Source organism: Plutella xylostella, chromosome 26 (genome assembly GCF_932276165.1).
Source record: "Plutella xylostella chromosome 26, ilPluXylo3.1, whole genome shotgun sequence".
NCBI classification, from domain to species: Eukaryota; Metazoa; Arthropoda; class Insecta; order Lepidoptera; family Plutellidae; genus Plutella; species Plutella xylostella.
Window position 1 is genome coordinate 2,576,843 of NC_064006.1, and position 18,505 is coordinate 2,595,347.

Sequence of the window (18,505 nt, forward strand, 5' to 3'; positions counted from 1 at the left end):
AATAATATAAAATTAAACCTTATTATTACCCAAATAAAATAAAAAAATTCAGCTTTTCATGCAACTTTACAAATGATGTCTTTTTTTGTCAATTTATAAAACAAATTAGACCAATATTTTGGTCCCCTTTCGGTTAATAATTGCCAGTATTGCCACACCCTGAAAGTCAAGAAATAAACTTTGATATACTGCCTGGTAGGGGAAACAGAGGTGAATAGCTGTGTATAATTCGCCGGTGCTAGATTAGTTTGTGAAATACATTCGCGAGCAATGAAAAAGTTTCGTTGACTATATAGCACTTAATTGATGATGATGATGATGATGACGATTCTGTCCGACCGGGTTTGGACAGAAGGTTCGACAGCGGCAGCGTCGCTTGTGTGCCCTCATATGACTTATGTTGCCGATCTTGGCTGTGAACGTGCGTACATGTTAGGATTCCATTGGAATAGCACCAAATTACTCCTAAACGCTTAGCTTAATGACGCCTTCTGCAATATTGAAGTACATTTACAGGTCATCAGAATATAACCAACTAAGGACGTTCGCATTTAAGATTAAATGTAAAAAAAATAAGTGTCGGTATTTTGAAAGTTGAACTTTTTCATTGCTCGCCAGTGTTGAATGTTGATGCGTCGCTCAGGGCACCTTTTACTAAGTGGGATATTATTCTAAAATTACTTTTATCCAGGTGTTCCAGAAGATTCCAGCTTCATCGATGATCCTGAGCAACTACGACCCGTTCTACTCGCCGCTGCTGTCCCGCCTGGACGGGATCTTCGCTAGACTCGGTAACGTTTCTATTGTTTCTATAACATACCTATGTATAACTGATATGCTAATGTGAAAGAGGTGATGAAGAATAAATGGTCGTTCTGGTATGCAATGCCTCATAATTAATATACCATCGTCACCCTTATTTTATACGTAAACGAATAGTTATTGAACAACACAATAATAAATAAATAAATATAAATAAATATGTGGGGACATCTCACATACGGCCATCCGACCCCAAGCTAGGCAGAACCTGTGTTATGGGTGTCGGACAGCTGATATATCTACACAAATACATAGATAGATAGATAGATACTAAATATAAATTATAATATAATATAATTATAATATAATTATAATGTACGAGTATATTTAATCTAGAGATACACTCACGGGCAATGAAAAGGTTCCACTGAGAAAAGCACCAAATTACTCCTAAACGGTAAAGGATAGCTCAATCACGCTATCTGCAAATTTTAATTACATTTAACAGAGCATCAGGATGTTACCAATTAAAAATGAGAATATTTGGGTTATTTGGTGTTGGAATTTAGAGTGAAACTTTTTAATTGCCCGTAGGATAACCTTGTATCAGTGACGTTAATGTTGCCAGGTCAAATGACCCAACCACATACTCACTTTAATTTTGGAAACAAATCTGAAATCGTGAATAAACTTTAAAAACATTGTAATCACTTTTGTTTGCAAACTTTCCAACGCTTTGTGAAACCCTATACTGTTGTTCAAGACACCGCTAATATTCTCTAAATTCTTAAATAATTTTATTAATATTATGTTAAAAAGTAACACCACTGTGTACGAAGCTGCCAAACTTTTCTAATAAAGGTACAAGAAAATACTTTAAAAATACCTGGAGGCGAGCCAGTCACGACCTATGGTACAATACATAGGCTAGTGCGTTTATAAATAATTTCTAATATCGTAAAGTTTATTGCTAGTAATAATTGTTGGCAATAAACTTTATGATATTGTTATTATGTAGTCTGAGCCTATCTGAAACCTAGTTAAACATTGTGAGATATGGCGTTTCGACTTTCTCCGTGTTCGGCATCATAAGGGTCACAGTGACAGTTAAATAAAGTCAATTTTTCTCTCCACCTTTAGTTTGCAAGGTGCGGGTGCCTATATAAATAGAGTGAGTCGCCCGCGCGCCTCAGTTGGTTTTTGATTTTTGAAGTGAACACTTCGGCAAAATGGCTCAATGTAGCCACGGTTCTCGTCGGCTTCGCTCCGAACGGGGAAAAATATAATATTGAATTTGCGGAGTCCTCGCTGCCGGGAGCATCGTGATGCGGACCAGGCGGCGCGGGGCGCGGCCGCCGCGACACGTGGCGTCGGGGAGCGGGACCTGCCGGCTGCTGCGCACGCAGCCATTGCTGAGGATTTCGCAACGAAGGTTTGAGTTGATAAGCCGTGAGTAAAATGCTATTATTTACTGCTTTTAAAAGCTCAGCCACTGGTCATAATGCTCCGGCGCTTGGGGTTTTTATCCCACGCAGTAGGGTCCGATTCAATAGTCGTGGTGATGATTGATTGATTGTCCTACTAGTGGCGCTTGAGCTAGATACTTACATTAATGACCGCTTTAAGTAAAGCATATGTTAATTTTATACAGGAAAAAATTATAAAAATATATTTTTCTACCCTCAATTTCTAATATTTTTAGAAAACAGTTGATAAAAACTTTGCTATTACAATAATGCACTTGATTATAGCTTATGTAAGGCTTTACAAACAGGAGCTTTCCAGGACCGTCATAGGATTTTTTACAGGAAGCACGTGGCTCCGAGTTTCAGTATGTTGGGACATTGTGGCATGTGCGGCAAGTAATGTGATCCGCCGGTACCTACCCGCTGAAGGGTAGGCAGGCCGATTCGGTGAAATTGAAGTTTCGTGTAACCTGCACCCGGCCCTGTGCTCCCGCGCTGGCCGCCGTCTCGTGCCACCTGCATCGCAGCGTACACCCGGCCCCTGCGCTCCTGCCCTGGCCACCGGTTCGTGCCACCTGCATCGCAGCATACACCCGGCCCTGTGCTCCTGCGCTGGCCGCCGTCTCGTGCCACCCGCATCGCAGCGTACACCCGGTCCTGGCCCTGGCCACCGGTTTGTGGTACCTGCATCGCTGCATAGACCCAGCCATGCACTCCTGCCCTGGCGGCTGTACACCCGGTCCTGGCCCTGGCCACCGTTTTGTGCCACCTGCATCGCAGCGTACACCCGGTCCTGGCCCTGGCCACCGGTTTGTGCTACCTGCATCGCTACATAGACCCAGCCATGTACTCCTGCCCTGGCGGCTGTGTTGTCCCACCTGCATCGCTGCGCACACCTGGCACTCCTGTTCTGGTTGCCAGATCCAAACGCCCCCTGTCTGGGAAGAGATTTTATGCTCAGCGGAACCGCCTGCACTATTGCTAGCACGGTCATCATCATCATCAGCCATCATTATGAGTGACTTATTTAGAAGGTATCGAGTAACGTGCGCTATTCATCAGTGATTTTGGCATATGCAGACGAACGTTTACTGCCAAGGTTGGTCATGTTAGCCATACAAGGGCACACCAACGAAGCCTGAGTAACCACCTGCAGTCGCCGTAGCCGCATCGGCATGGATGACGACAAATCGGGTAACGTGCACCGCTTCTAAAAGTGTTATAGCACTTCAATTTGATGCCTCCGCTGAGGTAGGGTATTCTATTAAAGCAGCTTTCTTCTGAACTACCCAAAGTGACCTGTAGACTGCTCCTGGGGATAGTTGTGCAATCAATTTTTTATTTCGATGTCTCTGCTGAAGAAACTGTCTAATGCAGCTTTTGTTCTAAACTGCCTAAAGATCATTGGACTGCTCATGGGAATGGTGACGCACGGTAAGTACAGGAGCGTTACTCTATACTGATGAGAAACGAACGAACGAGAGCTGTCGTGCAATCGGCACGTTTAATACATACAAACAGATAGAGCGGCTCGCGCCGCAGTGCACTGAAAGTTCGTTTTTCGTCATATAAAGTGACCCCCCAGACACTATCTTAAGTGTCATGACACATCGGCAGATTCCAGCTTTGAGTCTTTTCTTTTCTCGGCTGTGAGCAAAGTGAATCCCACCGGCGAGTGTTCAACCTAAAAGCACTGAGCTAATTCCTGATTTCGTGAAAGTCGCTGTTGCTATACCATACCGCTTCACAAGTTACCGAATTTATTATGATCCTACTGTCGGGTGATCATGATCGGAGTGTCATCGCGGTTTCTGAGTGGCACCATAGTAGCTGTCTTCCTTATGTCCCAGTGGATTGTGAGTGTATCCGAGCTCTTTGTTGAAAAATGCGTGAACCTCCTACGCAGCAGCTGTCTACTAGTTGTGTATCGAATAAATCGAGTAACGGTGCTCTTGCACGAGACGACTACCTTTTGGTAAAATTATAACTTCCACTATTCTGGGAACATGCATATACCTACTGTGTACTGGGTATCACATCACGTGTAGCCGCAGCCCTACTCAATGTACGGGGCTAGATAATAAACAATGGCAGTCGTCATTAAATTTCTATGAATTTCGAAGGTCATCATTTGGAGCACAATCCAAAGGGTGAAAGTACCTATTCATGCCTAAACGGCTTCTCTAATGAAAATGTATTTTTAATTCGATTCTGGCGCAAACGTTTCATAACTATTTTTCAACACTGTATCTGCTGAAACTACTTAGACTGACTGGTTAAGATGCAGACGTGCCGTTTTCACAATTCCATTTTGAGTAATCCTCAACTGTTTTATGGATCTTTCAGTTAGTTACGTAACTAGTTACCAAGTAAAAAAGTTACTTGTGTCATGCTCGTACTCGCATCTCATTTAGGAGCTCTCTGGCCTCTAGCTGAAGGCTAGAACTGGTATATATATCTACTAAGCTAGTACAGAGCTATAACCGGGCAGCGGTGACGTGGTAGCTGCTTGATTTATTAGAGTTTGCTGAAAACTTTCTAAATAAGTAATAATTATTAGTCATAATATTAACTCTTCGCAGTTCTTTCAGAATGCAATACCAGGTCGCTGGAGTAGGTAACCTTCCTTAGCTGGACAACAACAACAACAAGCCTTTTTGTTTTAATGAATGTCACAGTTATTCGCTGTTCCACTCTCATATCGATGTCCAAGGATTTTTTCTTGTGTATAGCTAACTACCTAAGTTTACCTATAGATAGCCGCAAGCTATCTGCTGTTGGCGAACTGTCAGTTCTCAGGCTCGAGGTGGCTCGTCCAACTGTCCATGTTCCCGCCACCGTGATTGTTGCTTCCACAGATTAGAGAGTCTATGTTGGCTGTCGTTGCATCAGGTCTGACCAGGTACAACTAACATCTTTACGTACCATCTTTATTTAATCGAGCTATTTTGTTTTATCTAGGTTGACTTAATGGTTTTAAAATCGAACCTACAACAATGTAAGTAGGTACCTACCTACGTACCTTTGAAGTTGCAACAAGGCGAAGCCTTAAGGTTTTGGCCGAGACCTGCCCTTAGTGTTGACGAACATACCTAAAGGTGACCTTGTTAATGTTTTTCATATGAAGTACTGAACATTTTACTTATCCTGGTGGCATGACTGATCATTTACTTACCCAGTTAAGACATGTTAGCCGGGTTTCATTTATCAACTATTATAATTGTTATTGTTGTGTTAATCAATCTTTATTAATTGATGTCATGTACCAAGGAATGCTGCCAGAGCTCATAATATTCACACATGATGATACAGAATGATAGTAGCCCACAAAATCGGTGCAAAGGCTTATAAAATAACTTTCCTTCCTAGTAGGACTGCACAGGAACTCGTTAACCGCCGAGTTAGTTAGAATACAAAATTAGACTGTGAATGTAGTGACCTGCATCATGTTTTGAAAAACTGAATACTTAGTTATCCGCCAGTGTCACAGCCTTCATCTAATCTTTTCCAGTAGCTGATGAGGCTGAGATATTTAGTAAAATTATCTTCCCTTCAAGCACCACTCCTCGTTCCAAGGACTAGATGCCGCGCCAGGTGTTGCAGGCCGTGTCGTCATACAGGGCTGACTGAGCAGGTCCTCGAGGCTCCAGGGTCGGCTGCTGCATTTCTGAGGTCAGTCCAGAATTACATACCCTAGTCAGCATGTGCTGACCTGAGCCCCAGCGGCCTGGATCGATATTCTACATTTTACAGCTTTTAAATATTGTTGCAAAGTATTTCACTGGTTCCATCCATTCGGCTAGTGTATGTTAAAAATATTGCCTTGACAATAACAAGATTTTGATCAATAATTACTTATAAGTATTGCTTTCGAAGAGGCACTGTGTGTATCCATATGTATAAATACCTACCTATATTTATAGGTATATATACCTTCCATAACTTTCTGACAAGTCAGGAATAATAAGGAAGTACTTAAGTCTTATGTATACTTATACCTTTCTTTTTAGTATATCTATTACCTAGAAATCTATGCATTATAAATTTATAGATTCAAATATTTATCTACTGATACACTCATCGGTAGCTTATGGGTCACAGTTGGTTTTCTCTCCACCATGCGATAATAAACACATCTCACAATGTTTAACTAGGTTTCAGATAGGCTCAGACTACATAATAGACGCATTTTTCCTGAAATAAAAATGACATATTATGTATCTAGCCTATCTGAAACCTAGTCATTTCTGCATGGTGATATTACAACTGAGGCGCGCGGGCGACTCACTCTATTTATATAGGCACCCGCACCTTGCAAACTAAAGGTGGAGAGAAAAATTGACTTTATTTAACTGTCACTGTGACCCTTATGATGCCGAACACGGAGAAAGTCGAAACGCCATATCTCACAATGTTTAACTAGGTTTCAGATAGGCTAGATCATAGACTTAGTATATACTAGCGTATAGACGAACAAAGCGAGCGAGGGAGAAGAAAATCCCTTACGGAAATTTGCCAAGATAGAAAAGGATAGCGAATATAATGAAACTGTGACTGGTTTTGAATGACAGAGCGTCACAATTCAGCACGCGGAAAAACAACCCCTTAGTATTTTGGATTTTTTGCGTACATCGTGGTTTATTTTCAGTAAATCTAAGTGTATTCAACAACGGTAACATCTTCTGCGAGTGATTGTGGCGTTAATCATAGAAATAATCCTGAAAATTGCACATTTCACAGGTAAATACCAAAATAGTCATCACTGCTACGACGCGTTTATTTTTGGTTAAAAAATGTCTTTTATCCTGTATTAAATACAAAATAATTCCAATGCTGTTGTTTACTTTCATATTTTGTGTATGTGGAAGTCCATTTGTTAATAATTTCCATGATTTTAGTGGATATATTTTTCATCAATTTATTTTACATGTACGCTAGGGATTGACTCAAATTAATCGATATCATTATCGATATTTTATCTTGAATGTTACCTATGAAAATAAATGCTAGCTTGCGTTTACCATCTCGGATCTGAACCATTTTGTCAGGGCAAGGTACATCTTTTAACAAATACATAAACTAATTATTTTCTATACTTTGTCCAACAGATTCCCTCTATAGATACTATAATAAGACGAAAGTGGTTGAAATTAGTTGGACGCGTTGGTTGGAATCCAAAGAAGAACTACCATTACCACTACCATTTGCAGCAATTCTACTTAAGAATGAATGTGAACTTAATAATTTAGGAAACGAAACTGTAATGAACCAGTTAAATAAATAAATAAATATGTGGTAACATCTCAAACACGGCCATCCGAGGCAGAGCCAGTAATATGGGTCAGACAGATAATATAATATCTAAGATTTTTCTGTTTAAAAGTCAATAAAATAAGGAGCGATGAATAAAGTGTTTTTATTTTTATTTATGCATTTTTTTACACTATGTCAAAATTATAATCTGGACAACAACAGTCTATGAAACAACTCTCTCCAAGGGTCGAACATCGAACTTCAATAACTTATCGATGGTCCTCCAAAGTAAAGAAAGGTACATCACTAGCTAATGCACACACTGAAAAATCAAAATTGGTCACGTTTTATCGAGCTGTCAGTTCGTCTACGCTAGTATATACTAAGTCTATGGGCTAGATACATAATATGTCATTTTTATTTCAGGAAAAATGCGTCTATTTTTAGTAACACAGTTATTGGAAAGCTAAAACTCTCCAAATATGTAATCTTCAATATATATTTAAAAGCCCTGACGCAGTGATTTTATGTAATTGCAAGTGAAAGCATTCGTCTACTAAATAATAATAAATTCTTCATTTCATAAATTTTAATAAATCGAAAGAATATCGGCAACCATTAATTGGAATACGAAGACAATATTTTAGAATGATTTTTATTACCTATGTAAATGTTAATAATGGTATGACTTTTTCATCGTCTTTCGTTCTCGTTAGGTTTCTTTTATTCACAAAATATGATTATGATGTTATCCTAAGAATTCACTATTTACCCATAATTAGCTAACAGTTCGTTACTTAAATTCTCACAGATTACCTACAACCTGTGCCCTGTGCGTGGTTCGTTAAAATTTTTGTAGACGTATTTTGCCGCAGCTTTTTTCTTAATAAAAAAACCTGCTTCGTCGACGGCCAAAAGTTATTTAAACTTTACGTGCGATACAAAGTTACAGGAATAGTTTTCAGTTATCTTCAACTTTGTGCTGAAAATCGGCTTGAACGTTTGGTGCGAGAAGGAAGTTATTCCGAATGAAAGAAATATTTTGAGCGACATTTGATTGAAGGACGGATGTTGGTAGGAAATAGACTTTAACACAGTTGTATTTAAATCAGGTTTAACGATCATTTACGCGGTATTTTAGAACGCTAAACATTTTAACCTACATAAGTATATTGTATTTCTAGTTTTTGTAATATAAGCCAATTTTAGTAATAAGTCTGTCTGTCTGTTACTCTTTCACGCCAAAAAACGGATTTGAATGTACACTACGGTAATGAAATATGGTCAAGACCCTGGGAAAGAACATAGGCCTACTTTTATCCCGGAATTCCCATGGGAACACTTTTTAAGGCGAAGCTAAGCTCGCGGGAACAGCTAGTAGTTAATATATTCAATTACAAATACGTATACTCGTAAGTAGCATGAATCTTTGATTTATTGTTCATATTTTGTTAAGTTTTAGACATGTTTTAGGCATAACAATACAGTCCATGTGAACACACACAACTTGCGACTTATTCTGTGCTACCGCCCTATACTATTATATTCTGCTCTGTGATACATTGTTTAACAAGTGTTTAAAACTAAATGAGACAGATTTTATAGAGGATTGACAGCGCTAAACAACTGTTAAACACTTTCTATTTTTACCCGACTGCCGAAGGAGGAGGGTAATGTTTTTAGATTGTATGTATGTATGTATGTTTGTCTGTTTCTTTGTTCCCTCCTGTAGCCTAAACGGCTTGATAGATTTTGATGTATGAGGTATCGTTAGAAGCGTATTGATGGCGCGATGGTTATAAGCTATGTGAAGTTACATTAAAATGTACATAGCGCCCTCTAGAGGACATAACGTGATGATCAAAAAAAAATATTTTTCCAAGTATGCCGTGTGGGGTATCAAATGAAAGGGCTTGATTGCTTGCACATTACAAAAATATGCATATTGTAGGTATTTAAATAACAACACCAAAATTATTGAAATAAAAATTGTTCATGAACTAAAACCCCACTAAAAAAATAAAATTAAAATTTTATAAAATAAAAATAACTAAAAAGTAACAAATAAAAAAATATAATTATAAACAAACAAAAAACCCGACTGCACGCTAAAAAGATGAAAATAAGTCCCAATGTTAATGGAAAGTATCGCAGGCGGGGACCAAATTGACCGCCACACAAGGCCGTTTTCTAAGTAACATTCAGCTAAATGGTGAACCCTCTGCTGGTCACCGCCTACGATACTATCCATTAACATTGGGACTTATTTTCATCTTTTTAGCGTGCAGTCGGGTTTTTTGTTTGTTTATTTTTATGGTAATGCCCATTATGTTTAAGATTTCCTATCAGCTCTACCTCCCTAACTAACCCTCTCTCCTCCCCAGGTCTAGCGCCATCAGAGAACTCCATCGACCCATCCCAAGTCGGCGGCACCTCACTGAGCGACGTCAAGTTGGAGACGTGTCGCGAGCAGCTGGTCTGTCTCATGTACTCCAGCCCGGCCAAATACGCGCCGTATAGCAACCTCGTGTCGGCGCAGCTGAGCAGGTACTTGCGTGCTGTATACAGGGTGTTGTGTCGCGAGCAGCTTGTTCGTCTCATGTACTCCAGTCCAGCTAAATACTCGCCTTATACTCGGTGTTGCAAGAGTGGTATACTAAGTCGAGAGGGGTTCACACAGGGGGGGGGGAACAACTTTTTAAAGGGAGTAAAAAGATAACTGCAGTCGCTGGTTTCTGGATGGCTTACGGATCGATGATATAGGAGTTCCTGGACTGACTTAAGTCAGGGGTTGAATGAGGAAGACCAAGGACAGTGTTGTGTGTCTTAATATTGGACATAGACCTCTTCTGAGGCGCTCCTATGTCCAATAACACTGGACACGGCTCAGTGAGTTAGTTCAAATCAGTGAACTAGGTCCAAAATCCAAAACCAAATTAATTATATACATGTCATGTACACGTGTATAAAGTACAATATTATTATTGTATTGAGTAATAATCATTATGTTTATCATCAAAATAATTGTAAAAGCATTCCAATATTAATAGCTGGTTTTCGACAAAATGTTCCCTAATAAAGCTATCGAATAGTTTATGAATATAATAGCATTCAATAATCACAATTTAATAGATATCAAATCAATAAAATTCATTCCTCATTTTGGTAATAATCATTTATGGACTTTATATTCGGCTTTTATATTTGATAGTCAGTAACAATTATTTATATCGCGAGGACGTATAATATAATTTTTATTGAGTGTTAGGTTTTACATAATCTAAACCAGTAGCCTTCGCTAAAAATGTAATTGGTAAGTTTTAAGAGAACATAATCTTTCGTATTTTAACAATTCTGTGTTCAGTGTAGATGCATCCTGTCGCATAATTTCCTATTCACCGCACACCGCCAACTTCCTAGACTCAAGACTATAAACTCTATGCAGGAGCTGAGTTTTAAACCTTTTCAAAGCTCTACATCACAAATAATAGTTCTGCATTTTAAATTCCCTCGCAACTTTCCTGAACTTCATAATTGACTGCATAATTTATTAAGTAAATTAAGGACTGTTTTGGGAATGCAAATGGGTTTTGTAGTTTAAATATGTCCGCATAGGGACAGTTGGTAGCATCTGGCAAAGACAATAAGGGTTGGATCGTCCCTTAGGATAAACCAAAATTTTAACATATACATAGTTACCCACTTAACATAGTTTTAATCCTTTCTAATCTGAACCACTTTTCAAAATTTATAATTATGAATCTCCATTAAATTTTGGCGTGTAAGCAAGTATTGGGTAAATAAAATAGAACATACATTTGGTTTGAGGAACGTCATTTTAAGACCTAATTGTTTCGATCACTCGAAAATATTATTACAATCTTGTTTCCATAAACAAAGCCTTGACAATCGAACTAGTAGGCTCTACATTTCTAGAGGCTTCTCCTACATTCGTTTTCAGATGTAGGACTGAACATTGAATCACCATAGGGGTCTGATTGGCGTATTCATTCAAGCGATTTGTCTCTCAGGCGGGGAACTAACGAATGATACTTGTTCAACCTAAAATGGATCTTAATCATATATATGTTGTGTTTTCCTATTTTTAACATCTAACAAGGATATTGTGGTCGCTTCCTGTTATGCTACGTATTACGCTCAAGTTCATCGCGATATACAGGATGTTTGATAAATAGTATTGTACAGTCAGATTTATAAACCAAATTTACTAACCGCATTTATTAGTTTGACAAGGTACAAAAGTTTACCTGAGATACAAAGCTGATCATACTTGCAACAATTCAAACCCACATTTAGGCTGTTTTTAACAGCATGCGAGTTTCATCACGCACGCGGGATAGCCTCCATTTTCCTGCGTTCCGCGAGCATATTCGTATTTCGTATTCTGTCATGCATATTATTATGACCGTCTGTGGTATTGGTTTGTCGTCGACACGATAAGAAGAAGAAGAAGTGCTATTATTGCTATCTTTCTTCTTTTAAGTAGTTCTTTAAATTCTTTTTTGTATCTAGTTATTAAATATTGCAATCTTTTTTCTGTATTTTGTTATTTTTTTGTATCATCTTCTATTTTTGTTCTTGTCAGTGTGTCAAATATTATTTTTTTTCTAAATTTTCTCCTCTCCCACCAGAGAGCTGAACGAGCTCCGGCGCCCCGTGTCGGACAACCCGGAGATCCTGCGCTTCTTCCGCTACATGCGCGCGGCGCGGCGCGGACAGGAGGGCGCGGACTGCGCGAGGGCCTTCCCGGGTGAGTGTTGTTTTATGAAATGAAATGAAATGAAAATGAAATGAAATGAAAAAAGTATTTATTTAACCAACTTAACAATCTGACACCTTAAAAGTAATAATAATGTTTTATTGGTTACATGGCTTCCATAGTAGGTGTGAACCTGTGTTATGGACGCCAGTTTCCTCTTAGCAGGTTTATATAAATCTAGGCGTCTTACACGTATAACAAAATAAAGTTAAATGGTAAATAGGTACAAAAAGAAAATATAAGTTATATAACGAAAAACGACTGGATTTGCCGATGACAATGGAGAATTTTTTAAAGTTTGGGATGAGATTCAGTTAAGTATAATTAGGTTTAAAAAAACTGGGAAAAAAGATTATGTACATGTCAAAATAAGTGATTCTGTTTCAATGTAGTTTAAAGTCAGAAGATGATCCAAAAGAGCCTTTTTACATTTTGTGTAGGTCATGGAATAGAACTTAACTACTGCATTTAGCTTATTGTAGAGAGTTTTATTTATTAACTAGCTGTTCCCGCGCGCTTCGCTTCGCCTTAAAAAGTTTTCCCGTGGGAATTTCGCGATAAAAAGTAGCCTATGTTCTTTCCCAGGGTCTAGACCGTATGTATACCAAGTTTCATTCAAATCCGTTCAGTAGTTTTGGCGTGAAAGAGTAACAGACAGACAGACAGACAGACAGACAGACAGACAGACAGACAGACACAGTTACTTTCGCATTTATAATATTAGTTAGGATAATAATAATAATATGTAAGGACAGCTTAAGCCTTGTATCCACTTGAGCATTCTCAGGCAAATGAGCTTCTCATTTGGCTGAGACGCTAGTGGAAACGCAATTCCGTGCGTGCTCAAGCGTCTCCTTTTGAGCGGCTCGGCCAAATGAGAAGCTGGCAGGAGGGTGCGGACTGCGCTAGGGCCTTCCCTGGTGAGTGTTGTTTTATTTTAAATAATAATATGTAAGGACAGCTTAAGCCTTGTATCCACTTGAGCATGCTCAGGCGAATGAGCGGCTCGGCCAAGTGAGCCGCTGAGCGAGCTCCGGCGCCCCGTGTCGGACAACCCAGATTTGATATTTCTTTTTTTACAATACATTCATCGAAGTAGAAAAAAAGGCGGAAGGAAGCTCGCTTACTGAAAAATGAGGCACAACAATGGCGGTGACATGAGAGTGTGTAGTTGCGTAGGAGCGATGTAATTGGTAAATGGCGGCGCACTGACTTACTTTAGTGTGAATGTGTGTGTATCGGGCTTTTCGTAACAATGAAATCGACTTAGGGTGCCTCAGTTTTTAGTTCCTTCCGTGATAATAATAATATGTGGGGACATCTCACACACGGCGATCCGACCCCAAGCTAGGCAGAGCCTGTGATGTGGGTATCGGACAGCTGATAAATCTATCTACACAGATATTTATAGATACTTTTACTAGAAATTGCGACCCGGCTGAGCGACGCCTCCGGCGACCAAAGGGCTGGCACATACCTAGGACAAAGGATAAGCCTCGCCATTCAGCGGGGCAATGCGGCCAGCCTCTTGGGAACCCTGCCAAACGACGGCGGTGAACTAGAAAACATTTATTATTTATTAAGATAGGCAGTTTTATAATAGTATTATATTTATAGGTTATTTTTAGTTGAGGTTGTTAATTAGTTTTAGAGCTTAGTATTCCAATTTATTGTTTGTTTAAATAAAAATATATTACTTTTACTATAAATTTAACAACTTCTTTCTTCCTTCCCAGGGTGCACCACCGTCGCGTCTCCCAGTAACACCATGTTTGCCGCCTTCCACGATATTAACAAGCTGGTGACGGCGAGGAAGCTGCACAATTGAGGGGTGAGTTGGGTTGAGTTTTAAAGGGAAATCGGGAGTTAGTAAGTTATCCGGGGAGTAAATTCGACGTAGAAATTTGCAATAAATTTTTTTGGTGAAAGGCTACACTGCTATCCTTTACCATTTTCATCAACATGTGTTTATGAAAATGGTATAAAATGAAAAAATATTTTCCATAGAAACTTTGTTGGTCACGTGACTTTTTGCTATATAGAACGAATTTTTTTTTCGCGAATTTCCAATACTCGTAGAACAGAATGAATGACCCTTTGAGTCACCCCCTTTTGGCTTAGTATACCCTTTTTGCAACACCCTGTATAAACAACATTTCATATGGGATGTTGATAAAAATGATCTAAGCTTCAGATTCTTATATCGGATAGCAAAAATGTTCCATTCAAGAGAGCCAGTTAGAGGCACTATCACCCCACAGAGAATATGAGCTGCATAGTAAAGGTTAAACCTAAAACCTTTAATTTTCTTACAGGTCTTGGAGTCAACTCTCCACTGCACCACACATTCACGGAATATGACATCCAACTAAAACTATGAAGAGACATAGGTAGTAAAAACCTTTTGCAGATGAATCCCAATCTGCGATTGGTTAGTACAGGTGCCCTTTTGGCCCCACAGCTTTAGAGGACCTAGTGAAGGTTTTTCTTTATAGTTCAAGCAGTGAAAATCTACTTTTTAAATCTAATTTGTATGGCATGGAGCTAATCGCTAGGTGGCAACTCACCCACGCCATACAAATTAACGTTTTCGCTTCTCGAACGAGCGAAAAACTTGCACTTCGTATGCTGAAAAAACTCGCACTCAGAATGCTAATTATTCACGTTTGAATGATTCTACTTCAAAGAAAGTTTGTTTCGCATTAACAGATGTATTTCAGCTAGGGTCCCCTTTAACTACACGGGATTAAAGAGGGTTTATAAAATTTTAGTGTACTAATTAAATTAACAGAATTAAATGATGTGTGTTTGTATTTATTGAAATGTTTGTGGATTGAGTGCATGTTAAATCTTAAGAAGTTATTATCTATTACTTTACTAGCTATATTTCTGTTTAGCTTACTTAATTTTTACTTTTACTTATAGATACTGTTTTCATCTCATCATTGCATTTATTTTATTAGTTTAAACTATTTATTTATTTTCGTTCACAGATAAATTCTTATATTAATCTTTTTATGGAATTGTTTAACTGTTTAGGTATGGTATTGTGTATTTTGTAAGATTAAGAAAGGTTTTTGAAATTGGTTAAATTCCTTAGCTTGCTTGATCAGAAATATTTCCTCTCAAGAATTTAAAGTAGCATTTTACATCATTTAATGTAATTGAAAGGTTCTTAATTAATTTCAAACGACCAAATAAGTACTTAAGTCAAATAACGTAATATTTTTTTGTTTATTTTAAGCCTCTTAAATTGGTCAAGAAATTACCTTCTTAATAATTTTATTTAGCTTAAGGAAAATGTTTATGTATGAAAATAATAATGTTTATTTTACTCTGTAATATTTGTGTAGAAATAAATATGTTTTTTCAGTTAACAACTTTGTTTTCATTTACGTTAATTAAGCTTCTCTAACGACATATTTTTTCGGTTTCTAATCAAAGCTCGTTATTTTAATTCAGAATCAGAGCTACTTAGTAATATTTTGTCCATGTTTTTTTTGCTTCAGGTGGAATGTTCTTAACACAGATTTACAAATTTAAATAAAGTCCTAACTAATTAGACGATACATACTCACCGACATAGCTCACCGAGTTAGTAAGCTTAAGTGGCAGTGGGCTGGTCACATCTGTCGAAGAACCGATGACCGATGGGGTAAACGTGTTCTGGAGTGGAGGCCGCGACTAGGCAAACGTAGTGTGGGACGCCCTCCGGCTAGATGGGGTGACGACTTGCGAAAGGTGGCTGGTTATGATTGGATGCGGAAAGCCAAAGATCGCATCCAGTGGCGCGCTTTGGGAGAGGCCTACGTCCAGCAGTGGACTGCTATAGGCTGATGATGATGAGACGATACATATTATTTCCTCTGCAGTTGAATTAATTACTGAAATGGAAGGGACTTGTAGAACCTATTGACATCTACATACATAAAACTATCTACTGGTAAACATAAAAATTGCAAAAATTGCATAGTCTAAATCTAAATAGGCATTGCCAGGCTGTAAGTATGGCTCTTTGGTGTAAATTTATTTTGCTTCGTTCGTTTATTTAGTATTTACCGAGGGTTTATTTAATATCTATTAATATCAATATCATAGTCATAGGGAGTAATGGATAAAGTCTCGGCTCACATTGGTAAGTCCGTGGGTTCGAATCCTGTCATGTACATATGTGAGTACAGCGAAAAGCGGGTGGCTCGTCTACCTCTGCCGGGATTACAGTCGAAAGCGTTTATGTATTTACTTATGTAAGAAAACATACCTATAAGGTAATCATCACACCACAAATGAGGTTAGTTCAAAGAAAATATGACCTCTTTTGTACAGTATGACCTCTTTTAGTAAAAAAACAACAACAACAAACGACCGTAGTAATGATGACAAAATGCGGTGATTCATACCATCCATACAGGCTGTTACATATTCATCTTGAGCAAATATGTACGTGTTCGCTATAAGTAGTCTTGATATATTTGACAGACTTTTTTGAAAGATTTTAATAATTTTACTACTCACAATAAACTTAAGAAAATTATCGTAAAGAAACCATTTTGCTTTTGCCATTTATACCAATTAAAAAAACTTTTTTATTCGTCGAGAATTAAGTTGGTTCGATAGTTTACTTAAATTTAACCATGTACTTACTTATCTTCAAAATCCACTACATGGGTGAATTTCCCGCGGCCAAAATTTGCGTGGCATCAATGAAATCGGTACTAAAAAACAAAGTTATAATTTTCTAATATTTTTTTCCGGTTATGTGGAATAGTAATCTATATGAAGCACTAAATATTTTATCAATAGGTTTAATGGATACTTTACAAAAAAATATTAAACCTCCAAATCTTTCATTGCCGTGTTTGTCCCCAGGTCATCTCGTCTTGTATTATTCTTCATTGATGAAAAAATATTGAGTGTTTAGATTTAAACTTAGTTTCATTTGATACATTAATAGTTAAATTATTGTTACGAAATACATTTATTCAAATAAATAAAGAATATAACGAACGGTAAGTGAAAATTCATGTGTCCCAGAACTACATTTCATCGCCGTTACCTAAACATGATCAAGGATATTGTTTTATCTATGAACTTGAGTCCCCCACTCGGTGCGCCAATCGTTTTTTACAAGTTTTGCCTAACTACTCCACGTGGAAAGAGGTACACAGGTGCCCACGTTTTCGCGCTATAGTGAAAGTTATATTTGTTTTTGGTCACTGGACATTTTTTCTTTCATCGCCGTGGATAGATATATCTTCTATAAAATTAAGTTTGTCTTCTTGAGTAAGCATTCAAAAGAAAGCATTTTGAAAATATTCGCCTTATAAAGTGTTTGTTTCTCCGAATAGTTAATACTTTTTCTGTTATTTATATTTAATGGCTTGATTTTCATCGCCATGCTTTCATTTCTGTGGTTTCCGTGGCCAAAATTTGCTATGGAAATGAAAAAAAAGTCACGGCAATGAAAAAAATTTCATCGCCATGTCTTGTAAAATAATGTGTATTCATTGCCGTGGCCTGGTTATTAATTTCCGTGGCCAGGTTATTCATTTCCGTGGCCAGTTTATTCATTTCCGTGACATATGTTTTCATCGCCATGGTATGTATGATTAGGCAAATAAAAATAGATTTACCATCTTTTGTAATACAGGTAATACCGATCATTGAAATTACCTACCGGACTTGTTAAATTACCTCTTTTTGCAGTTCGATAAAACGGGCGCGTATCGCGATGTATAAAAACTAAATGTATAATTTATCAATAACAATCACAAAATAAGTATTATAATTAATGTAATGTATAAATAAGATCTGTTTTAGCTCATGCGCCCGCTTCCCATGCCAGAGATGCGGGTGCAAATCTCGGCGCTGACATGTACCAATGAGTTCTTTGAATTTAAGTATAATGTATACCATCGCTCTTACGGTGAAGGAAAACATCGTGAGGAAATCTGCATATCTAGATTTAGTACATCTAGATATGTGAATCCACCGACCCTCAGTGGACCAGCGTGGTCGGAAATGGTCCAAGATTAAAAAGGCAGTTTAGACCTTGGGTATATGCACAAAGGTGCTTGCCAACGTGTAGGCCTCGGTATGAACTTGGGCAAGACGAAAGTCATGTAGAATGTTAACATCAAACGGGAGCCGGTGATCGTTGGTGAGACAACTATATGTCTACCTCAAGCAGACTATTCGGCTAGGCATAAGCAATTTCGACAAGGAGGCTGAAAAGCGTATCTAA

The 18,505-nt window shown here is 38.1% G+C and overlaps 1 protein-coding gene across 1 annotated transcript in view; it reads left to right on the forward strand.

The window, feature by feature from the left end:
- The window catches only part of LOC105389093, a 62,948-nt gene extending 47,345 nt beyond the window's left edge, over positions 1-15,603 (forward strand). Inside the window, exons 6-10 of the mRNA XM_038111592.2 lie at positions 692-791; positions 9,866-10,028; positions 12,134-12,252; positions 13,998-14,092; positions 14,577-15,603. Of these exons, the coding sequence (XP_037967520.2) occupies positions 692-791; positions 9,866-10,028; positions 12,134-12,252; positions 13,998-14,089 (474 nt within the window). The 3' untranslated portion in view covers positions 14,090-14,092; positions 14,577-15,603. The remainder of the gene's footprint in view (positions 1-691; positions 792-9,865; positions 10,029-12,133; positions 12,253-13,997; positions 14,093-14,576) is intronic.
- Positions 15,604-18,505: the final 2,902 nt, after the last annotated feature.